Raw genomic sequence first — 25,959 nt, 5'->3', positions numbered from 1 at the left:
TTTCCTTAACTCTGATCTCACTTCAGCTACTAACCTTTATCTCCTTCCTCTCCAAGTCAACCTTTTCACCGATTCTTCACTTAACTCATTCCAATCTCATTTTAAATCCCTATCAATCCATCAAAATAGCTTCTACTACTATCATCTATGACCCTACTATGCTCTAAATCGAATGACATTTTACAATTCTCATGTTAATCCTGCATTGCCAAGTCTCACTACCACAGCTACAAACAGTGGCCTCTTCTGTCAGAAGCAAGATGTTGGTTAAAACACCCAATGCAATTTCTGGATAATTCTTTTTTTTTTAATTAATTTTTTTCTAGATAATTCTTACACTCCATTTTCTGCCTCATCTATAAGTGCAAAAGTAGTTCCTGTGCAGAATGCTTACATAACAACTTGTGGGTCTCTCGGAGAGGTAGCAAAAAAAGAAGTAGGACCTTGACAACAAGATGGATTGACAACAGGGCTGCAAAATGGTCTCAAACCTAAGAACAATTGTGAGGACTGCGCAGCACCAGAAGTGTTTTGTTCTGTTGAACACAGGGTTGTTATGAGTCAGAACGACTCAAATGTACCTAACAACATCAACTCTCTCTAAAGAATACCAATGCACCTTCATTCCAATGAGCTCTGTCTCCTAACTTCTGGAAGCACATCTTCTAAGAGATCTGCTTTCATGCCTGACCAAGGAAAGGTCCTGTCCACATGTATTTTAGTATCTCCACTGTTTCAGTAGCGGGGTCTTTCAGACCCGAGATAGCTCTCTGCATCATCTCAAATGTTACGGGAATCTGAACAGCCCCGTCCAGTTGGGAATCTTCTTCAGCCTCTTTCCTCAAGAGACTGTGGTCTTACTAGCATTCTTTTCCCCCCAATGTGTCTGTGGTACTATTTCAGATTTGATTTAATGTAAGGAAATAAAATATAAGGCAAGCCATCGAGTAAGCCATCAGGTTTGTGGTATTTTCAACATCTAAGAGGATCACTATGACTATCACTACTACAAACTATCAAACTATCAAAAGAATCAGCTCACGGCAGCAAAAGCAAAGGACAGCTGCAGTTAACCCCCCCCACCCCCCGCCACACACACACACCTATCCTGAGCTTCCAACCTTCAAGAACCTTGGAACCAGCAACTGTATGCAGCCTGAAAAAGAGAGGTCACCTATGCACACATGGAGGTGAAAAAGGTAGGTGCCCCTAACATGGTTTTTTAACAGTATGCATTCTTCCTTTGTAGCATTAATCATATTAATAGTTTTGTATTATTTATGTGGCTAAGACGTCATCTTCATTTGACTACTGGCTACAAATACATCAATTTTGTCAGTTGTTGCTTACCTACTGGTATATACAGAGAATGTGGCACATAGTAAATGCTCAGTAATTGCTTGCTGAAGAATGAACTTATCTTTAACCCTGGCCAATTCTAGTTGACAAATATAGTAAGAGCTCATTTCTCCCACTTCTGACCAGTTCCTGATAGAACTAATCTGATTTGTCAATGTAATCAACTTTTCTGTTTTACAACAACTCAATAATTCTTTAACTTTATGAGCAACCACGGTGTGACTTGACTTTGATGGTAATTGAGTGAGTGGTGCACGTGGATGCTAACTGAAAGGTTGATGGGTTAAAACACACCCAGCAGCCCCATGGAAGAAAGGACCTGGTGAGCTCCTTCCAAAGATTTCAAACCATGGCTGTGGAAAAATTAAACCTGATACAACAGGGTAGAACTACCAGACAGGGCTTCCAAGACTGACATCTTTACACACACAAATGGTCACATCTTTCATGGGATTGCTGGTGAATTCCAACCTCTGACCTTTCAGTTAACAGCTCAGCACTTGACCTCTAAGGCACCAGGGCTCCTCTAAAAAGATGACAGCCAGGAAAACCTCATCAGAGTCCCAAACCCATCTGCAGAGTATCTAGTCAAATCAAGCTGCTGGCAGATCCCCTCCAACCACAGGCAAGGGGCTCAAACTGCTTTACTATCAGAGATCATTATAACCATGATTATACTGGACTGAATTGGTCAGTTGACCTCCCTCTTGACCCAACCTGAAATTGTTCCAGGTCCAAGTATCTCTTGCTTTGTCCGTGACAAAAATTTCTACCCTGGCTTTTAAAATACTGATGATAGTCATTTATTTCTTACTCATTATTTGCATTTTTATCTTTGTATTATTATTAATTTATCATTGCCACTTTGTTTCTGTTGGGTTTTCCAGTTTGTGAATCATAAAAGAAAAGGTGCACAGACATAAGAACTGATGCAAGGGCTTATAGGGGAGGTAGGGGTGGGGGTGGAAGATGGGGGTAGGGTGGGTGTTGGAGGAGCAAACAATGTATGCCGGAGGGGGGCAGGGAGCACTAGAATTGATGGTGATTACGCAACTCATTTTAAAAGAGAAATAAAAAAGAAAAGAAAATGTTCTAAAATTGATTAGGGTTAGGGTGGGGGAGGGTAAGGTGGAAACAATGACAGGGTTCAACATATAACCTCCTCCCTGGGGGATGAACAACAAAAAGGGGGGTGAAGGGAGACGTCGGACAGTGTAAGATATGACAAAATAATACTTTATAGATTATCAAGGGGAGAGGGAAAAAAATGAGCTGATACCAAGGCTCAAGTAGAAAGCAAATGTTTTGAGAATGATGAGGGCAACAAATGTACACATGTACTTAATACAATGGATGTATGTATGGATTGTGATTAAGAGTTGTACGAGCCCCCCAATAAAATGATTTTTTTAATTGATTAGGGTAATGGTTGTACAATCCTTCTTGATATATCTGAACTATTGAATTGAATATGTGGATTACATGCCAATAAAACTATAAAAAGCAGCAGCAATTCTACTGTGCCACACTGGGCCACCAGGAGTCAAGGGCTGACTCGATAGCAGCTAACAAGTAACGCAAGATTGGCAAGCACTTGAACACAGGTCCTGAGAAAACACGAACCTCCAATCACAAAGAATTTTGCCTTCCACTTCTATTATCTTCAACATCCCTCCCTATCACCAAATTTAAATATCTATTCCTGTGTTTGTTTCTTGTGTTTCAGTGAAAGAATCGTTTTTGATCTATTCTTTTGAACTCTGGTGGCATAGTGGGCTGCAATCCCCACATTAGTAATTCAAAACCACCAGTGCTGGAGGGAGAAGACGGCTTTCTACTCCAGTGACGAGTTTGTGTAAGAAAGGCACAGGCAGTTCTACCTTGCCCTATCGGGGTGCTATGTATTGACATCTACTCGATGGCATGGAGTCTGGTATTTTGGTTTTACTAGCTGTACAAGCCTTTTATTTCAACACAGTATTGCCTCTTTTTATTTTAAACCTCCTTCTGGCCAATGTTTATACAAATGTGCTTTATACAATTGATGATGAGCCCCTAATAAAATGTTTTTTAAAAAAAGTTAGTCCTGGAAAAAAACAAAAACTAGTTGACTTGCTAGATCTTGATAAATGGTGTCAAACTACCCTCTAAAAGTTTAACTGTTTTATATTTCTACCAACTATGAGTACCCATTTAATAAAATTCTTGCCAGTCTCAGTCTTTTTAATTTTTGCCAAATCTTAGAGGATAAATTATTTTTTTAATTTGTATTTTTTGTTTAGCCATAAAATATCTAGTGGGGAGGGTGGGAAGGAGAGGGAGGGAGAAGAAATGGGGAACTGATACCAGGGGCTCAAGTGGGAAGAGAAGGCTTTGAAAATGTGCGGATGTGCTTGACACATTGGAGGAATGTATGGATTGCGTTAAGAGTTGTAAGAGCCCCCAATAAAAGTATTTTAAAAAATCTAAGGGAAGATTTAGTGCTTGGGACTTACATCCAATGATAACTGCTGTTTAGAAACAGAATCAAACCTGTTCAGTGTGGTCTGTTCCAACCACTAGAGAGCGAAATAGATTCTGCTGATGCTAGCTAGAGAAGTGACTTCATTTTGACTTCCACATGGAAGCTTCTCCGTAATTAGCAGAACTCCAGTTACTTAAAACATCTTATTTATTTGGATCCTACTCAGATGAACAAACACCATTACTCTGATCTGTCTTCAATAACATTATTGTAAACCTATCAGGTAGCTTAAAGAATCCAGTCCTAAGTTTCCTTCATTTTAATATTACTAAATCTTGAATGTTCTATTCCTGTTTAAATTAAATAGTCAAAATTAAAGATTTATTTTAGTTTAATGCTTTCTAACTGGGCTAGATTTAAGTCATAGCATCTACCTTACCAGGAAAAATCATTTGGAGAACAACATTTCTCCTTTTGTACAACTATAATAGGATAAAAGCAAACTAAATTATACTTTTTTCTATATAACACAATTTAGTTCCAGAAGAAAAGAACTCTTTCCCCAGAGAAGTTTACATAGGTCCCATTTTCCCATTAATAACTAGATATCAATAAATAAATAAATAGATCGATATCTATGAAACCTTGGTTGCAACATGCAATTAGAGTAATCTAGCCTTTTTCTTTTTGACTAAATTTTTGAGTTTTTTTTTAACCTATTTTTGGTCATTCTATCTCTTTAATGATTTGTGTTTTACTGTGGTAAAATATATTATAACATTTTCAAATTCAATAATTTTTACATGTACTGTCCAGTGACATTAATTATATTCATATTATGCAACCAAATTATTCCACCATCATTAACAAAAACTCAGTGAGTTTCCCATACTTCCCAGCCCTGGTAATTGCCAATAAGCTTTAGCCTCTATACATTTGCCCATTTCATAAGTGGGATCATATATTTTTCCTTGTGTATTTCACTATAATTAGTAGAACATATCCAAAGTTCAGCCATATTAGTGCATATACTAGTATTTCCTTGTTGAAAATGAGTAATATGCCATCATTATATATTTAATACCTTTTGTTTATATTTAGGTTTTTCGATCCACTGACAGTTGTGAATAGTGCTATGATGAATACTGGGGCACATTTCTGTTTGTGTACCTGCTTTCAGTTCTATACCCATGAAATTCAACATTGGGATTACTGGTATTGTTCTTTCAACATATGATTAAAAATATAGTATAAATATAAAAACATGGTGATGAAGCATGGTAGTAGGGCAGGAGGAAAGTCAAGGGAGATGGAGGAAAAAGGTAGGAGTCAAAGGGCATTCATGGAGGTCTAGACAAAGACATGTACATGCAAATATATATAGGAGGATGGGGAAATAGATCTATGTGTCTATATTTATAGGTCAAGTATTAAGGTGGCAGAAGGACCTTGGGCCTCTACTCAAACACTCTCTCAATGCATGAATACCTTCTTTTATTAAATTGGAACTCTATGATGCTCACTCTCCCGACACAACGGCTGGAGCCAAAGTGGGTGAACAAGTAAATGTGGTGAAGAAAGCTGATGGTGCCCGGCTATCAAAAGAGAAATAGTGTCTGGGGTCTTAAAGGCTTGAAGGTGAACAAGCGGCCATCTAGCTCAGAAGCAAAAAAGCCCACATGGAAGAAGCACACCGGCCAGTGTGATCACGAGGTGCCAAGGGACCAGATATAAGGCATCATGCAAAAAAAAAAAAAACAACGATATAAGTGTGTGTATGTATGTGTATATATGTGTATATGTATATGTATATATATACCATATTAAATGAAGGGGGAAATGCAGAGTGGAGACCCAAGGCCCAAGTGTCGGCCAATGGAGATCCCCTCATAGAGGGGTTTAGGAGAGGAGATGGGTTAATTAGGGTGCGAGGTAGTACCGATGAAGAACACAGCTTTCCCCCAGATCCTGGATGCTTCCTCCCCCCAACTACCATGATCCGAATTCTACCTTGCAGGCCTGGATAGGGCAGAGGTTGTACACTGGTACATATGAGGGCTGGAGGTACAGGGAATCCAGGGTGGATGATACCTTCAGGACCAAGGGTGTGAGGGACGATGCTGGGAGAGTGGAGGGTGAGTGGGTTGGAAAGGGGGAACTGATTACAAGGATTCACATGTGACCTCTTCCCTGGGAGAGGGACAGCAGAGAAGGGGGGAAGGGAGACTCCGGATAGGGCAAGATATGACAAAATAACGATGTATAAATTACCAAGGGCACATGAGGGAGGGGGGAAAGGGGAGGGAGGGGAAAAAAAAAAAGAGGACCTGATGCAAGGGGCTTAAGTGGAGAGCAAATGCCTTGAGAATGATTGGGGCAGGGAATGTATGGATGTGCTTTATACAATTGATGTATGTATATGTATGGATGGTGATAAGAGTTGTATGAGTCCCTAATAAAATGTAAAAAAAGAAAAGAGGAGAAAAAAATGATTAGGGCAAAGACTGTACAGATGTGCTTTATACAATTGATGTATGTATATGTATGAACTGTGATAAGAATTGTATGAGCCCCTAATAAATTGTTAAAATTAAAAAATATATATATAAAAAAACATATGACTGGAATGTTTTATTTGAAGGAATAACATTCTCGCACTATGTTTATATTTCAAATACATTAACAATTAAGGCATGCACAAGTAAACAAGTGCTGGATATCATTTTAAAGGTTATGAACATTGTTTAAAAAAAAACCTTCTAGGGTCTCAGGGAGGAGACGAGCCAGTCAGGGTGCGATGTAGCAATGATGAAACACACAACTTTAATGCTTCCTCCCCACCTCACTATCATGATCTGAATTCTACCTTGCATGTCTGGATAGAGCAGATGTTGTACACTGGTGCAGACAGGAGCTGGAGGCACAGGGAATCCAGGGCAAGTGATCCCTTCAGGACCAGTGGTGTGAGTGGCGATACTGGGAGGGTAGAGGGTGAGTGGGTTGGAAAGGGGGAACCGATTACCAGGATCTACATGTGACCTCCTCCCTTGGGCGCAGACAAGAGAAAAGTGGGTGAAGGGAGACATTGGACAGGGTAAGATATGACAAAATAATAATTTATAAATTATCAAGGGTTCATGAAGGAGGGAGGAGCAGGGAGGGAGGGGTAAAAATGAGGAGCTGATGCCAGGGGCTTGGGTGGAGAGCAAATGCTTTGAGAATGATGAGGGCAATGAATGTACAAATGTGCTTTACACAATTGATGTATGTATGGATTGTGATAAGAATTGTATGAGCCCCTAATAAAACAATTAAAAAGGAAAACAAACCAAAAAGAACCCCTTCTAATGGTAAATGCAGGTGGTCCAATTTGAACCGCTATCCCTATCCTCTTCTCTCCTAACACATAAACGAAGATTAACATTAAAATTAGCTAATAAAACTATCATGTGCATTTGATTATATTTAACATTTAAACATGAAAGTAACCCTTGTTTTTTGTTTTTGTTTTAAAGCAGAAGATAATTCAGGGTTCAAAATGTCAGTAACAAAGGACAAGACTTCAGTGCTAGTGTTGAAAGGGCTCATCACAAGGACTGAGGAGCTCATCCAGTGCTTTCTCTTGGAGGTGGGCAACGAAGCGATGCTGCCGCAGGTATCCTAGACTGAGGACCACAGTGCAACCAGGAGACGGTCACACGGTGAAAGGGATGCCAATTTAAAAAGCAGAAGTCATTCAAAGCCATATATTTTTACATCTTATAAGGAAGTCATTAAATAAATAAATAAAAATTTTAAAAGAAGTTATTATTTTATACTATTTTTGCTCCTTATGAATATGGGTAAATTAAGTCATAAGTAGAATAAAATAATATATTACAAAATCAGTACTTTAAAGCAAAAGTCGAAAAACATTTTTTAAAAAAGCACACCAGGGTCAGATGCCTTGACCATTCTAAACAGAGTGCCATTTACTTGCATGCATCATTATTTAGCTGACTTTACCTGAACTTCATGAACTTACATAATTAAAACCCTTTCTCAGAAAATATACCTGTCCACCTTTCAAATATTAAAGCTCATATCTCTGTTGATATGGCCAAAATTAACAGCTTCTCCATTAACAAAACCACAGCTCATGTCCATCTTTTTTATTGTTTTGTTCCATTATGCTTTCATGTAGGAAAAGACAGAAATGACTGCTCACAAATGATCAATAACATAAAAATATTTGTCTGAGAATTTTTAAACAGTAAAAGATTTCTGTGCATATTTCCCCCAAAAAATTCTATTTGCTGGAATACTGAAACAAGCAATTTTCCACTTCCACAGAAAATGTTGTAATCACTTAAGAAATTTCTCAGAAGTATAGACATTTGAAATTCCCTTCTGACCCTCTCAAAATACAGATGTGCCCAGGGTAAGAGATTAGATTATTACTAACATCAGAACATGTACGTTCTCTCTCCTATTTATAAAATTCCTTTGTCAGAGGTATGTTTTATAAAGAAAATTTCAAATGTTAATTTTTCATTTGTAAGAGCCTTCAAAATTTATGATGTATAGGAACTAATAACAATTTATTATTAAAATATTAAATATATTGAATCTTCCTTCTATGAAGCAAATTTCTTTAACAATTAAGATCTCGCTTTCAAAATATGTATTATTTTTTAAATTGTTCCTGAAACTTTGCTCTTTAAAATAAAGATCAATTTTACTGTGCTACGAATTTGATTTTTACTAGGTTATCTTAAACACACACACTGCATACTTTGTCAAGACTAAATGGGTTTAATCTGGAGTTACTCCAAATCTTTCCCAGTGTTTCTAATGGCTGGTGGTTTTGAACTGCTGACCTGTGGTTAGCAGTCCAATGTCTAGCCTACAACGCCCTAAGAGCTTCTGACATCTTGGAGGGCCTCACGTAGTGCTCCTCTGAAATATTGAGTCTTGGACACAGAAAGAAGTCTAAAGAGGCTGCAGGGCAGTTGGGGGAAGGTTTCTCAATATTCTTTTTTTTTTAAAATCAGTTTAATGGGGGCTCATACAACTCTTATCATATCAATTGGGCAAAGTACATTTGTACATTCGTTGCCCTCATCATTCTCAAAATATTTGCTCTCCACTTAAGCCCCTGGCATCAGCTCATTTTCCCCTCCCTCATGAACCCTTGGTAATTTGTAAATTATCATCTTGTCTTATCTTACACTGCCAGACATCTCCCTTCACCCATTTTTCTGTTCCCCAGGGAGGAGGTTATATGTAGAGCCCTATAATTGATTCCCTCTTTTTAACCCACCTCCATCCACAGGTTTCTCAATATTCTTGTAGGGCAGCCCTTGCACTATCATGATGAAAAAAATTCTTCTGCACAGCTTTCTTGACCTTTTCCTCACCAATGTGGTTTTTAAATTTCCTGAAACTTTTTCATGAGACCCTGTGATTATACTGTGTACTTTTGAGAAAAATCTATCAAGATAACTCTTTGAGCTCCCCCAAATCAGTCACTATAACCTTCTGAGCTGACCTCTCTGCCTTGGATTTGGGTTTGAAATTCTGTATTACCTAGCATGATGTCCTTTTCCAGTGTCTGGTCTCCCCTGATTACAGGTCCAATGTATATGAGGTGAAGTCTCCATAATGGTGCTTCCTTTTTTGAAGGTACCCCAACAATACTAAGATTTACTGAGAGAACTTATCTGCATCCATCCACTAATCAAAGAGGCATGTTTAAATATATTTTGTTTAGAATAAACCCAAGTATGTATGAGCTGCATGGACTTATCCTTGTATAGGTACACATTTTACAAAATTTACTCCAAATCAGCAGGTTCATGAAATGTGTTTCATACTCTTCCTAAAAACATCCAAACCTCAGTATTTTAGACACTCACAATCTTTTTGTCAGAAAAACTGCTTACAACCATACAATAATCTCTGATAAAATATGTAACAACTTAATTTTTAAAAATAAAAAAGAGGCTCATTATTTTCAGGTATGAATGAGATACTAAAATACTATACAAAACTGCCTTAAATTTAAAGTTAAGGATAAGTCTCAGCTCATGTCTGTTCTGCCATAATACAGAGGCCAAATGAGACTTTCTTCTAGAAGGGTCTTTGGCAATTTTTCTTCATTTGATATGAGGATACAACTTCAGTAACTATTAGGATTTGGGGAGCCTCAGCAAGCATTTTGTAATCTAGTAGATTAATTTGAAAATTCTCTCTTAACTATCCTCCTTACTATGTCTGCTTATTGGCCCACCATAAAAAGCCATGCACAGATATGTCATTAAGTACATGTAACTACCAAACTGGGTTCTAGAAACCATGTTACGGGTTTTGTGAAAATCGGATTCTCAAAAAAAGGAGATGGCCCAAATATGACTAAAATTCTCTCCATTACTCCCTTACCTCTTAGACACTCTGTATTGTGCTGTGGTCAACTTTCCAGTTTCAGGGTCATGTACTGTAGCTCGGCTCAGCTACAAGAAGAAAAAAAGAGAAAGGACACGGACTTACTCCAGTAGCGGCAACTTTGGTTTGGTTTTGGTGGTGTTGCTGTTGCTCGTTTTGTTTGCCAAGCCACGGGTGATTGGAAGGGTTCAGATTGGTCTGCACGGTGTGTCATGGCTTCACATTAGCACAGCACTGACAAAGTAGGCAACAAGAACAGCCACTTCCATATCGAGAGAAAATGGGTGGACAGATTTTTGTTGTAGATTTATTGTCCTTTCACTTTTTTAAAAAATCATGTAAATGATTTATAGCACTGGGTTTCACAGGAGCTTTCTCAGAATCTAGAAGTTTAATGTTCTTTAAATATCTTATAAAAATAATGCATAGTCTCCCTACATTAATTTATATTAAAAAATACCTCACTGAGATAAAATTACTTTTAATTCATTCTGATAAAAATAAAAGGCAACCAAATTCATAAGTAATAGTGTCTGGAATATTGAACTCGGAATCATAACCCTACCCTTTCTATTGACAAGTTTTGACTCAGCAGAACTTTTGTTGTGACATTACTTTTTTAAATAAAAAACTTCAACAGGAAAAATATAGATTCCATAATTACATCAATAACGTCAAAATATCACCACGAAAGATGTTGTGAGTTTACTGCAACATTAATGAATGCACTAAAAACTACACCAACAAATAATGCTTCCAAATTAATACAGTTTCCTTTCCTTTGTCCCCTTCTTGGGGAAGAAAAAAGATTTAAAAAAACAGTATTAAGCCATGTCTTGGATATTTTATATCTGCTCAAAAGGAAAAAATTAAAGAAGCAAAAAGAATAATTGATTTCCTAAAAATAGCCAGTGAAAGATAAAAACAGATCTTCTAGTTAAAGAAAAAGACCTGTGAAACACAGAGGCATTTATCCAAGTCCGTACAAACATGGTGGTGACTGGAGCGGGAGACTGAAAATGACCCTGAGCTACATCCCATAAATGAATAATTCCTGCAAGGTGTACAAAACACTCATTAGAGGGCAAAATAGGCAGCATACACGTCTCTTACCTTTTGCTAATTCTGTAATGTACCGTCTCCAAGTCTCCTGTTATTGGGTTTGAAATGGTGGCTCGCCTCAGCTGTGAAGCCAACCATCAAAATAGGTGCATTACAAAACAAAACCAGTAACCACATTTATCCAGCCAGTCAGAAGTTGGGTTTTTTTAAAATAAAGAAGGCTGGAAAGAGAAAATAACTCCATATACTCCCAGTCACCTTGTGCTGATCTTCAAATACCAGATGGTTCATATATTTAGAAAAATGTTTTTGCTGCTTTGAAAAGATGGAATATACAAAAGCAAGAGAAAATGGAAACTAATCCCCCTTATCCCAAAAGCTAGAAAGTGTGATAAGTAGGAAAATAATTGTCTTAAATTAGAAGTTTAGCTTATCAATTTAGAATCGCTATTCACCCTTGCCTGGTGGCATGGTGGATTACAGGTTGGGCTGCTAACCTCAATATCAACAGTTTAAAACCACCAGCTCATCTGCCGGGAGAGCTTTTTTCTCTAAAAAAGATTCATAGTCTCAGTAACCCACTGGGGCAGTTCTACCCTCTCCAAGGCAGACACTATGAGTCAGAATCAATTCAATGGTGGTGGAATGGAGGTTTTGTTTGCTTTGCTTTTTGGTTTTATTTGTAGTTAATGACTTTGATTCTAATTTTCTTAGTGAAGAAACTGCAAGATTGTTGTACAAAATTCATCTTAAGGCCGATCTATTCTTCCTTTAAGACATCCATTCAGTAATAGATACAGTAAAATAATCTTGGAAGAAGCACAAAGATAGATGAAAGAGACTAGTAGATTTTATAAACAAGAAAGACAGTAATAGAGATGACAGTCAAGATAATGATCTTAAACTTGTCTTTTTCTTCATGGAAAGATGATTCTGAGGTATAAAAAAGGGGTCACATTTGAAATTTGCTTGGATTTATATTAATCAAAAACAAGCTAAAATAAAGCATCCCTTTGGAAGACTGGATCTTCAAGCTGACATTTTTCATGAAGAGTCTTTTCCTTATTAAGATGAGTGGCATGGGTTGATGTCAGATCACTATGTAGTCACTACTTAAAATCAGCATATGCTTGTACCTAAATTATCCTCCTAGTAATAAAATGCCTAAAAGAGAATAGGAATACTTAAAATGTCCTTTCAGATAAAGATAGAGTAGGTATGCAAAAGTTAAGACTTTAATTAGTCTATGAAATTACAAGACTCCAAATGTACCGAAAAGCCAGGAAATTGCTGAAGCACAGACATAAGTGTAAACATAAATGTCATCTATGATTTTCATAATGAAGTGCTTAACTCCCAGTTGTAGGCTATGTTACTCACTGTGTATTGATAATATACTAAAAAAAGTGGCCTACATAGAGCTGTGCTCCTACTAACCCATTATGTTAATACAAAATTTTAAAAATTTTTTGTAGAATAACTGCTGTATCAATTATCATTTTTGTAATCTTTTGTAAAAAAAAAAAGCCCTATTATATAAATTCAGGAAACTGATGTAAAGAGGAAAAAGTTATTTACCCTTGGTTTTGCTAGATCTTTCACAATTTCAATTTCTGCATCAGAAATGATGTCATGGAAGCGAACAATACGAGGTTTATCCCATTCATCTTCCTGTTTGGCTGGGGCAAGAATAAATTTAGGATTTCGGTTTCCATCATGGTAGCGGCAAAAGAGTTTTTTCTGTCTCCGAGGAGTCTAAACATAAAGAAAAATATTGAGTATTTTAGAGCACAAATATTTTCTTACCTTTGCATATGCAAAAGAGTATCTCTGGAAGAACACATAAAAGAAACTGTACTATAAATTTTGTATCAAATAAGGTCTTCTAGATTTTTCGTTGTATTAAGAATTTATTTTTCTTGTAGCTACTAGCAATCACTTAATTTTTTTCCAGCAGTTTTCCTCGCATAAAATACACTTGTGATATAATTCAATAGTTAAATCACATCAAGAAGAGTTATACAATCAGCACCACAATCAGTTTTAGAGCATTTTCTTTGCGCTTGTGCTCGTTATTAGCTAGTCATTTCCCAACCTCCATCCACCAAAGGAACCATTAACCCAGTCACTATCTCGACAGACTTATCTAGCCTGGATTTCATACAGAAGAACATTATAAAACAAACAAAACGTTCTTTTCAAGTATCTATGTATTATATTAACTAGATAAATATTTCATTGCGGATTCTCTTGATTAAGCAAGTACCTGTATGTGAAGCATAAAAATATTTTTATCTAATTAGGTATTTGCTCATACTTTATCCTCTATTATTTTTTTTACCTAGTCAAATATACACTATATTTTAAAGGGGGGGCTTTTATATGATAATGAAATAAAATTATTCTGAGTAAAAAAATACTTTTGATCTCAAGCAGGGTGGACATGTATTAACAGAATTCTGCTTTATACTTGTTTTTTCTATTTGACTAAAAGCCACTCTGTTCTTAAGAGCTGTTAAGAGCACTAAAAACAAACCTGCTTCTATTGAAAACGGAATACTAACTAGATACCTGACAATACCAATGAATTGGTGTGATAATGGCATTCTGACTACTTTTAAATTAAGAGCCTTTAACTTTAGAAGATATATGTTGAAACATTAAAGAATACATTTCTTAAAAGTTTGGGTCTATCAAAGTATTACTAGCTTGTATTTATTTGTATATTATGATTAACTCTCAAAGCAAAAACATTCTACCAGGACTCCAGTAGCCCAGTTATCAAAACTACCAACACAGTTACGATCTACTTGTTACCTGCTGAACTTTAGTCAGTTAATACTTTTACACCGTTAATCAGTATTGAAACATAAATTCCAGCGTTAGTTAACTGAAACCCAAAACACCAAACCCTCCACTATTATTGAGTCAGTTCCTGCAGATCTATATGGGCGCAGACAGCTTCATCTTCCTCCACCCTCTTCAAATGCTTACACTCACACGTATGTACTCCCCAAACGTAACTCTTTTTACATGCACATTCAATGAATACTACTTCCATAAGATGACCCTTTAAAAAGAATTCTATAATCAATTAGCATTGGGAAACAATATCCATCATACTCATAATAGGTGTGATATGGATACTGAGAAGCCTTCATGCTAAATAAAAACCTATTAAACTTTAATAACTGTTTCCCAGAGTTAATTGACCAGGGAACTTTTTTTGGTGGAAGCGGGAGGATAACACCTATTACTATCCTGAAGAATTAGCATTCTGAGTTAATATACATAAATATAATTATATAACAAAGGAAGATTTATAGTCATACTTGAGAACCCTAAGATATGTTAAAAGCCAAACAGTTGGAAAAACTTTCTGCAATATGAATATTTCTTCAGACTAAAACAGTTCACTAAGGAGGCTTGTCAAGTTTGCCTAGAAGCAAAGCCAGAGATTGTTCTCGTAGGATCGTATAGAATCTTCATTATAACACTGCTGCAATCTTTTCTACAATTAAGATATAAGACAAAAACTTTATCACCTTTCTAGCCTCTTTTTATCTCTAAAAAGGGTAGTACTACAAAAAAAGTACATAGTGGTATATAATTCAAGAGCTAGGTTTTAAATTTGTAGAGTACAATTAAGTGATGTGGCATGCTTTAATACTTCACTTTGAGTAGTCATGATAATTGACACCTTAGAAGTATTAATATAAAAGAATTCAGACTCTTCCTAGAATTGTGTACAGACACACTCACATACACACAATTAGCTTTTCCACTTTACCATTTTGGCGCCCTCCCCACGGCACAGCATTTCGTACTTCTGTCTCTCTGGCAGGTAATCCACAGCGACCCTTTTGTTCCTTCGTGTGGTTTTCTGATCAGACTGGTCAGCTGAAGTATTGGTGTCTTTTTCTTTAGCCATTATATACTCAAAATACTTCAAATTACCATTAGCTCTTTGATGTTCAGGATCTGTTAGAAACGAAAGGTAGTATGGCCTTTATTAGCTTACAGTTATTTACACATTAGAATACAGTAACATAAACAGATCATGTAACTTGTCTTCTCAGTCAGGATGCTTTAGAGAGTAAAATTTATTACACAGAAACAACTGGAATAAACTAGTACCAACCCAAGGGCATACATTTACTCTATATAACAGTCTGGAAAAGGATGTGGCCAATTATTTCCAAGTAGCAATCATAGTTTCTACTTTGAGAATTAAGTGAACCAAAAGAACTATGTTCAATTTTATGTCAGATGAAGTTTAAAACTTACTCATCCCACTAATTCAGCAATGGGAAAGGTTTCTCTGAGACTGAAAAGTAATCCCGCAAGTAAGACAGGACATACACATAAATGAAAAGCAGCCTTCACCACAAACATATCACAAATGCAGAGCACCGTCTACTTCCTAAGGCTTGAAAGGATCTAAGTCCCAGTTTTCTAAGTGGGAAGGTAAAAGGAGACTAAGATGTCATTTTCAAATAAACCAGAATCCACTAACTGCCTCAGAATTGCTAGTCAATTTTTAGCTACTTTTAGTAGTGGAAAAGAGGGTTCCTCCACCCAGTCAGAGAAAAAAATCCAAACACACAGCCATAAAACAGTCAACAGAACTCAGAGCCTTCACTTGTGACTGTAATTAAAGAGTATAGGAATACTAGGCTGGATTAGTAAAATATTCTTTATTGGGATAACTGCTCACAACACATGAGGGACTTTAACAAACTTCATGGAAAGAGAATTGAAAGATAATGGAATTTCCCATAACTGCTCATTTTGAACAAACTGGTGAAAAATGTATGTGCCAGGATAAGGGACCTGTAAGCAAAACATAAGCCCTGGGTGTCTCTAGATGACACACTTACGGATTGGCCTCTATGAAGGAGTTCAAAAGGTTTCTGGGAAAATTCCATTATATTTTATTTCTATCTTTAACAATTTTTTTAAAGTCCTGAGTATATCTTTTACTTTTCTTTAAGTTCTCTAAGAAGCACATCTCGCCTTTTAAACAAAAATCCTAATCATTAAATGCTAAAAATTCACTGAAAAATGTTAAATAAAGATTACTTGAACTAGTATCATATTAATTTAGGCAACTAAGGAATAATCCAATGATCAAAATTTCATTTTTCAGGAAATAGGTCCTTTTGAATTGCTTGACTCTTCTAATAGACACACATTTATGTATAAATTTATTTATTATTAGGTTTCAAAGCTTCATTACAGATCAAAGGCCACCTGGATTTATGAGGATATAAGTTCCAGGCTATATCTTCAGAGATTCTGATTCAGTAGTCTGAGGGTGGGAACCAAAAAATAAATAAATAACTCTGATACAGCTGGTTCTTGGACCATACTTGGAGAAACAGAACAGCTCCATTCAAAACACACTAGTGGTGAAATTCTCATAAAAGAATCATTTATTTCAAATCACTTTATACTGTTTCTGAAGATGAAATGCCCTAAACCAAAAAACCACCTTCAAAGGAAATTAGGTAAGATTTAATATGGCAACATATAAATATTTTGATTGAGTTAGCCAGATTATGGTCCAATTTTGAAATCCTTGAAAAGTACAGATTCAACAAACCCAGACAATCTTTATACATTATTACACTTCTGTAACAATGAGAAAAATCGGTTAACATTTACTTTGAGGATAAACAGGCAAAGGATGAAGTTATGTTTGACTGCCAAGACTCTTAACTACTAACAAATTAAAAGTATCAAAGGTGTATGCTTATAATCAATCCTTATTCATGAATTCCGTATTTGAAAATTCACCTATTCACTAAAATTTATTGTAAAGCAAAGACCAACAATAACGACACTTTATTCAGAGATATACGTGGCACAGCAAACCATTGCGCGCTGACTCGCAGGTCCTCAGGGGAGACTGAGCAGGAAGACTCTCTCCTTGTTTAAGTTCATAGCACCCTACATTCAGTGCCACATTTACCACCTCGAGACTTTCTTTGGTGATTTTTCACTTAAAATGGTCCCCAAGAATAGTGTAAAATTGCTGCCTAATGTTCCTAAACATAAGAAAGTTGTGATGTACCTTACAGGAAATAAAACGCAGGACAAATAAGCTTCATTCAGACATGAATTGTAGTACTACTGGATATTAGTTCCAAATCAATGAAGCACTCACTAATATATCTTAAATAAGTTAAATCTTTAATAGGTAAGGTTATTTACTGGTTCGCCTGTGAAAATATTGTGTCCAGCAACTCAAGGGAATCGATCCCTAGAAATAATGGTTCAGTATTTGTTAATTCAGCATTCGTGATGACAGAGAACGTAACTAACACAAGTAACAAGAGCAGACTGCGCACACACGCACACACGCGCACACACACACACACACACTCACAAAATACACCTTTACCCCTGCAACAGCCCATCTAACATACCTAGGTCAAGAAGCTTCTTTGTGAGCAAAAGTGCCTTATCCAAATCACCCTGTTGGTACACAGCATAACTCAAATAATCTAAAACAGAGACTTTATCAATAGTAGACACTTCGCCTTCATCCAGTTGCCTTTGAGCTTGCTCCATCCACAGTTCAGTGTGGTAATAATCTGCTTCCGTATAGGCCACTTTGCCCAACTCAAAGCAGTCTTCAACTGTCAGAAAAGATGGGTGTTTGACTCCTAAGGAAGAAGAAATACAAGTGTTACAGCTCTTTTAAAATTTGTCTAGCAGGTTTTCTGTTGTTTATTTTCCCCATAAAACCCCTTAAAAAAAAGAATACAAAGAACTTTAGGAATCTTAATATGACTCCATATTTATTTAGGATCATATGACTTTCAAAATGCTACTTTCATTTGAAATACAAGAAAATCCTCTGAGGAGGTAAAACAGAAACTAGCCTGATTTTAAAGACAAAGAAACTATCCACACAGTTGTGTAACACTACAATAAGCAGCACACAGCTGGCAAGAGTGTATGTGGAACCTAGAAAACCCACAACTTTTAAATTAGCACCCTTTAGTTTGAAATAGAACATCAGTTAAGTTGAAGTATTATTTATTAAAACAGGCACACATCAAATATTTTTTTAAACCCTAACCAAATATTTTATTTCTACCTAGCACTGTAGGAAGGGAGACAAACCTATGAACTTTTATTATCTTCTTTAATATAAAGTTCATTCACTTAGAGAGTTTATGAGTTTTGGTGTACTAGAGAACTGTGCAGCCACAATGGAACTGTAGAACATTTTCATCACTCTACAGTAAATCCTGCAATCATTAGCAATTACTCCTCATCACCTCCCCATCAGTGCAGTCCAGACATAATCTATCTTCTCCACCACAGATTTGCTGATGGTAGGTATCACACACAAGGGACTCATGTAATAAGCGGTCTTTGGTGACTGGCCTCTTCTACTCAACATGTTTTCAAGTCTCATCTATGATGTAATATCCTTTCTATTGCTGAATAGTATTTCATTGTCCATGAAATACACTACAATTTGTCCATCAGTATAAGGACATTTCGGTGGGCTACATTTTTAAGGTTCTTATGAATAATGCCACTGTAAACATTTTCTTTTTAATTTAGGAGCATGTTTTACATTTATTATTTTTTTAAATTATTTTATTGGGGTTCATACAACTCATCACAATCCATACATACATCAGTTGTGTAAAACACATTTGTACATTCTTCGCCCTCATCATTCTCAAAACATTTGTTCTCCACGTAAGCTCCTGGCATCAGCTCATTTTTCCCCCTCCCTCACTGCTTCCCCCCTCCCTCATGAGCCTTTGATAATTTATAAACTATTTTGTCATATCTTACACTGTCCGATGTCTCCCTTCACCCACTTTTCTGTTGTCCGTCCTGCAGGGAGGAGGTCACATGTAGATCCTTGTAATTGGTTCCCCCTCTCCACATCACCCTCCCTCCGCCCTCCCACCATTGCCACCCTCACTACTGGTCCTGAAGGGATCATCCGCCCTGGATCCCCTGTGTTTCCAGTTCCTATCTGTACCACTGTACAGCCTCTGATCTAGCCAGATTTATAAGATAGAATTGGGATCATGAGTGTGTATGGAGGGGGGTGGGCGGTCGAGCATTTAGGAACTAGAGGAAAGTTGTATGTTTCATCATTGCTACACTGCAATGATTCGTTTGTCTCCTCCCGCAACCCTTCCATAAGGGATGTCCAATTGCCTTCAGATGGGCTTTGGGTCTCCACTCTGCACTCCCCCTCATTCGCAATATGAATTTTTATTCTGATGATGCCCGATACCATTGACACCTCTTGATCACAATGGCTGGTGTGCTTCTTCCATGTGTATTTTGTTGCTTCTGAGCTAGATGGCCACTTGTTTATCTTCAAGCCTTTAAGACCCCAGAAACTATATCTTTTGATAGCCGGGCACCATCAGCTTTCTTCACCACATTTGCTTAGGCACCCGCTTTGTCTTCAGTGATTGTGTTGGAAAGGTGAACATGATGGAGCACCAGTTTAATAGAACAAAGTGTTCTTGCATTGTGGGAGTACTTGAGTGGAGGCCTAATGTCCATCTGCTACCTTAATACTAAACCTACAAATATATGCCCATAGATCTTTTTCCACATCCTCGTATATATATTTACATATGTACATGCCTTAATTTAGACCTCTAAATGCCCTTTGCCTTCTAGTTCTTTCCTCTATTTCCTTTGGCTTTCATCTTGTCCCACTATCATGTCCAGCCTTCATTTGGGTTTCAATAATTCCTCTGGGTTACATTAGCCTTAGTCAGGTCCTACCAGGCCCTCTACACCCTCCTCACCACTGATTCGGATCATTTGTTGTTCCCTTGTCCTTGGGTTTGTTACTACTTCTTCCTTTCTCCCACCTCCCCCTCTCCCATGTCCATCAGGAACTGTTGGTCCCATTGTTTTCACCTGGATTCTTCATCCAGCCTATCTTATTTAGATAGAGACCTGAGGAGATAACAACATGCACACACACAAAAAAAAACAAGAGCAAAACCAAGGAACAAAAGAAAACAACAACAAAAAGCCCATGACAAAAAAAACCCACAACAACAAAAAAAGCTTGTAGTTAGTTCAAGGACTCTTTATTGGCCTTTAGGAGTGTTTACTGGTGGAGTCTGATGGGGTGCCAAGCCCTGGCCCAAAGTCTATTTTTCGTATTCCCTAGGGACTTCGTTGCTCTGTTCCCCTTGCTATTCTGTTCGACACCTTCAGTGTTTTGCCTCGGTGTGGTGGCATCAGATCAGGCAGAATTCCCACACTGTGTCACCAGTGTTGTCCCCTGTATGGGCTATGGGTCAGTGAGGGATGTTGTGCCTCATAGTGGGGCCGGCCATATGGTCTTCTCTGTGCACTGGCTGCTCTGAGCGGGAATATCATCGTCAAGGCTTGGTGGGCCAGGATGTGCTCCACTCTCTCTTCCTCCCCTTCATTTGCTCCTGTGTGCTCTGATAGACCAGCTCTTCTTTCATTTCCCTCCCTCCCTCTCATCCTTGATAGAATATAAATTACTATTTTCATATCCTACACCATCTGCTGTCTCCCTTCACCCACATTTCTGTTGCTGGTCCCCTTCAAGGGGTGGCTGGTGGCGTCTATGTCGATCATTGCTATCAGTTCCCCTTTGCTCCCCACCCCACCTGCCCCCTATCCTCATGGTATCACTACTCCCATTACTGTTCCTGAGGGGCTTATCCGTCCTGAATTCTGTTTATCAAAAGCTCTTATCTATCTATACTAGTGTACCTGCTCTGGTCTAGCTTGATTTGTAAGGTAAAACTGGGATCATGATGGGGGATGGGAGGGCAGGGAATCGAGAACTAGAGGAAAGTTGTGTGTTTCATTGGTGCTACACTTCACCCTGGCTGACTCGTTCCTTCCTTGACACCCTACTGTGAGGGGATGTCCAATTGTCTAAATAAGGGCTATGGGTCTCAACTCCGGCCGCCTTTGTTCACATCAATATGGTTGTTTGGGGTCTTCTGATGCCTGATACCTGATCCCTTCAACACCTTGTGATCACACAGGCTGGTGTGCTTCTTCCATGTGGGCGTTGTTGCTTCTGAGCTAGATGGCCACTTGTTTACCTTCAAGCCTTTAAGACCCCAGATGCTATATCTTTTGATAGCAGACACAATCAGCTTTCTTCACCACATTTGCTTCTACACCCATTTTGTCTTCAGCAATCATGTCTGGGAGGTGAGCATCACAGAATGTCGGGTTATTAGAACAAAATGTTCTTGCATTGAGGGAGGACTTGCCAAACAACTCTCTGGTTCCACCTCAGGTAAGCCCCTCTCCCTGCTGTTAAGGACAATGGGCTACTTCTCCCTAAAGGCTTTCCATTAGTCTGGTTCCTGTAGGTGGGTTTACACCCTACTGATAATGGTCTCTATCTTGAGCCAAAGAACAGGTCAAACTGGCTCAGTGACATCCAAAGTTGACTTCCATCCCTAAATCTAGGATCCGCCCATCTTGTCACATGTGTACCCCTATCCTTCCCCTTCCTATTGCTTATTATATCCCTAGATTGTTCCCCTCTCATTGCTGTATAACCTATAGTGCAACCCCTTCCTGTGACAGATGTCTTTACCTATAATTAGGGGGCTTGCATGCCCTCCCAAAAGTATATAAGCCTGGGTTAGCAATAAAGAGATCTCTCAGGCTCTCCTCTTGGCCTCTCGTTGGCTCCCCGTTCCTCTCCCATTCTCGCGCCCCTGTTCCCTTTCCTCTTTATCCTCCCTTACCCTACCTCTCTCTCCACATGGACCACCAAGCAGGGCTGAGTGAGCATACTACCATGAAATGTGTCTAACTCCATTATTTCAGTCTTTTTTATGTCTTATGCTATGACTTTAATACTTATATATCTCAATCGTACAATTGAGTCTATTAAATCCACGATTAGTTGTGGGGGCTGGCCCTTTCCTGATGTACATAGATCTATTTCCTCATCCTCATATATAAATATATTTACATATGTACATGCCTGTATTTAGACCTCTGTAAATGCCCTTTGCCTCCTAGTTCTTTCCTCTATTCCCTTTTACTTTCCTCTTCTCCCACTATCATGTTCCGCCTCCATTCAGCTTTCAGTAATTCCTGGCAATTGCACTGCACTGGGTCAAACTCCACCAGGCATACTAGGCCCTCCTCACCATCTATTTTAGATAATTTTTTCCCCCTTGTCTCTGGGTTTGTTGGCAATCTTGATAAAGGGAAAAATTCCCTAGGAATTCCCTCAAGTAGTTTTTCATTTATGCTATCTTCCTGGTAGCAAAACTAAAACCAACAAATTAACTTAAGGTAGTCTTAGGTTGGTAATGTCATGGGAGACCTTTTAGAAGCAACATTGAGTACTCTGGAAAAACATTCCTTGCCCAGTGCCATGCAATATTTCTTTAAACAAAACCCAAATGAGTAAGTACACAAAATCCAAAAATATAAATTTCATGACAGATTTTAATAAAGCTGCAAGAATAAAGTCAGGAGAAACTATCAAAATTAGTACTAGAATTCTCTCAAGTTGTTCAAATATGAGAATGATCAGTAAGAATATAAAATAACTATAATTCAAATGTTTAAATTAATTTTAAATAGACAACATGCAAAATAAATAAAATACCCTAAAGATGACCACCAGATATATTTGAGTGGAATGAAAAAATAGAACTTCCGGGACTAATAAATAAATCAACTCATTGGCTAAGTTAACACATTTCATACGGATCCCAAGTATACTTGTATTTCACGTACCATCTGTTACACGCTGTCTTCAGACGCCATCTGCTTGGATATATTTTAACCACTTCATCTATTTAGGTGTTTACATCAGTAGTGAATGTGTCAAACTCCATTGTCTTCATGTTCTTTTTGTTTATGTAGCATTTTAGTGCATTTTGGTTAAATCACATAGTGACTATTTGAATTGTTTTGCAAGGAGTTGTGCACTTATCACGATCAGGCATCAGTGAAAGATAAAGCATCACCTACACCGCTCAGGTGGTCTCCCGTTACACAAAAAGACAAGGAGAAATTCTCAGCCCTCATTCTTCTAATATTTCAAAGTAATATGGATTATGTTGATTGCTTTTACAAGAAGTTTTATCATTTCATGAAGATTATGGTTCATAAGAGCAATAATGTTCCACATACATTACAAAATATTGTTTCATAATATAAGATGTTTTATATTCAAAAATGAAAGTTATAAATAAATAAGATAAAAAGTTGATGAGATGTAAACCCATTTATGATCTAATGCAAAAGAAACCTAACAGCCGAAAAAATACCCGGCCACTTGGGTTAAGTTGGTAAAAAAAACTATCTGGTCTTTCCAGCAGTGGGAGTGGCGACACCGGGAGGATGTAAAAAGGGAGAGCCAATCTCGGGGATATATGTGTAACCTCCTCTCTGGGAGATGGGCAATGGGAAGGTGGGTGAGTGGAGACGCTGTGCAGTGTAAGATAAGATAAAATAATTATTTATAAACTATTAAGGGTGCAGGGGGAAGGGGGAAGCGGGGAGGGAGGAGGAGGGAAAAAAAGGAAACCAAGCCGATTCCAGGAACCCAAGTGGAAGGCGAATTTTGAGAATGACGAGGACAACGAATATATAAGGGTGCTTTACTCAATTGATGTATGTATGGATTGTGGTAAGAGTTGTATGAGCCCCAATAAAAAGATTTATAAAAACAACAACAAATTAACTGGTCTTTAATGTGTTAACAAAAGGTTAGATACAATTAAGAGTAATACACCTAGAAATAGAAATGTAGAGCTACTCTTGATTAAATGACCATAATACAGTAGGGAGGAGACAGAAACACAAGGGCTAGCTAAAAAAAAAAAAAAAAACAAGAAAAAATAAGAAGACCTAATTATACCTACTTTGTATACCAGAAAAAGAAAATAAAGAGTGTAGGATTTACTATTTAAAGGAATAATGGTAGAGAATTTTCCTGAATTAAAAAGTACAACGTCAGATTCAGGAAGCACAAAAGAATCCCAAGTTGAACAAATAAGTACATAGAGTGCCTTAAGGATGTGTTTCAAGGAGAACACACAATTCAAAGTATAAGGGACAGGAAAGAATGGTAAGGAAAGAAACTGGCACACATATAAGCCAATCTCAAATAAAACTTTTAAAAAAGATTAGCAATAATTTTAAAGTTTATAATTTTTTGGTGAAGCAATGAGGAAACACTCTCATGTATTGTGGGTGGGACTGCAAAATGACATAGCCCCTATGGCAAGCAACAGGAACATTAGCAAAATTACTTATGTGTTTACTCTTCAATCCAGGGACAACTCTTCTAGATATGACAAAATTAAAATAACATATAAATTATCAAGGGTTCATGAGGGAGGGAGGAACAGAGAGGGAGGGGAAAAATGAGAAGCTAATGCCAAGGGTTGAAGTAAAAAGAAAATGTTTTGAGAAATGATGGCAACAAAAAACCACGGGAGCAACATGGCAAAAAGAAAAGTTACCTATAAAAGGGAATCAATAAGCTTGGATTTTTCAATACAACTAAGCAGGTTAGAAGGCAATGGAAGGATATATACAAAACCTTGAAAGAAAAAAAATACTAACCAAGAATCTTATAACCAATAAAATTATCCCTCAAATAAGGGAGACATAAGGTCATCTTCAGAGAATGAAAAATTAAATAAATTTGCAAAAACAAGATCAACGTTATCAAAAAAATATTCAAGGGAATGTTCTGAAAAAATAACACCAGACAGCAAACTGAGATTAACACATAAGACACGAACATTGAGAAACCAACAAAGTGGAAAAAAAAGCCCTGTAAGATGCAAAATAGGGAACCAGAGATAAAATTTTGCAATGCAGACAATAAAGTAATGGAGAAATAGCATGGGTATAAAAAACCCAAACAGAGAAATAGTTTACAAAATAGAACTAATAGCCTTAAACTTGAAAAGAAACTAATAAAAAACAAACTACCGTATATACTCGTGTATAAGCCAAGTTTTTCAGCACAAAAATGTGCTGAAAAACTGGGGTTCAGCTGATACACAGGTCAGTGGCATAAATGGATGTCATCTGGTCAAGCACAACTAACAAAAGGAGGAAATCTCATGAAGTCTGACATAGAGTTAATAGCAAAGGGGGTTCGATATGCATGGGAAGACATTACAGAAGACATGGTACGATGTGCCTTCCAGAAATGTAGTATTAGTAATGCTATGGATGGCAGTGAAGACTGCGCTTTGTATGAAAATGACAGCAGTGATGGTGATGACGGTGATCTCAGTGAGGACAGTGTCTATGATGACCTCACACCAGCTGAAGCTCTGCATTGGGAGACAGATAATGAGAAGAAATCCAGTTTTGAAGGATTTTAACTCTACATTTTAGCTGGGTTGCTGATTGAACTCGGGGAATAGTACTCTTAAGGTATCATTGTTGATACGGTATTGTTTTTATTGCACCTATTTTCCACTTACTGCGTTGGTTTACTAATGTTAAATGACTTGTCCTTTTATTAATGTTTGTATTTAAAATAAATATTTAAATACATTACCCCACTGATGTCTCAATTTTTAGTAATTTTATTTTCATTTGTTTTGATTATTGAAACTCACCAATAGCTTCTGCATTTTTCACCCTAG

The 25,959-nt window shown here is 37.4% G+C and overlaps 1 protein-coding gene and 1 pseudogene across 2 annotated transcripts in view; one reads left to right on the top strand and one right to left on the bottom strand.

Annotated features, from left to right (window-relative positions):
- Positions 1-25,959, bottom strand: part of P4HA1 (prolyl 4-hydroxylase subunit alpha 1) — a 92,333-nt gene that overhangs the window by 27,674 nt on the left and 38,700 nt on the right. Inside the window, exons 6-9 of one of the 2 annotated variants that reach the window (XM_075535028.1) lie at positions 17,740-17,979; positions 15,099-15,289; positions 12,887-13,063; positions 11,360-11,430 (exon numbers count right to left, since the gene is read on the bottom strand). In XM_075535028.1, coding sequence (XP_075391143.1) covers positions 11,360-11,430; positions 12,887-13,063; positions 15,099-15,289; positions 17,740-17,979 — 679 coding nt within the window. Of the gene's footprint in view, positions 1-10,243; positions 10,315-11,359; positions 11,431-12,886; positions 13,064-15,098; positions 15,290-17,739; positions 17,980-25,959 lie in introns of both variants that reach the window. The other variant, XM_075535027.1, reaches the window with a different exon arrangement.
- LOC142430045 (U7 small nuclear RNA) lies at positions 17,998-18,065 on the top strand (annotated as a pseudogene).

Source organism: Tenrec ecaudatus, chromosome 16 (assembly GCF_050624435.1).
Source record: "Tenrec ecaudatus isolate mTenEca1 chromosome 16, mTenEca1.hap1, whole genome shotgun sequence".
NCBI classification, from domain to species: Eukaryota; Metazoa; Chordata; class Mammalia; order Afrosoricida; family Tenrecidae; genus Tenrec; species Tenrec ecaudatus.
This window is presented reverse-complemented; position numbering and strand designations above follow the sequence as displayed.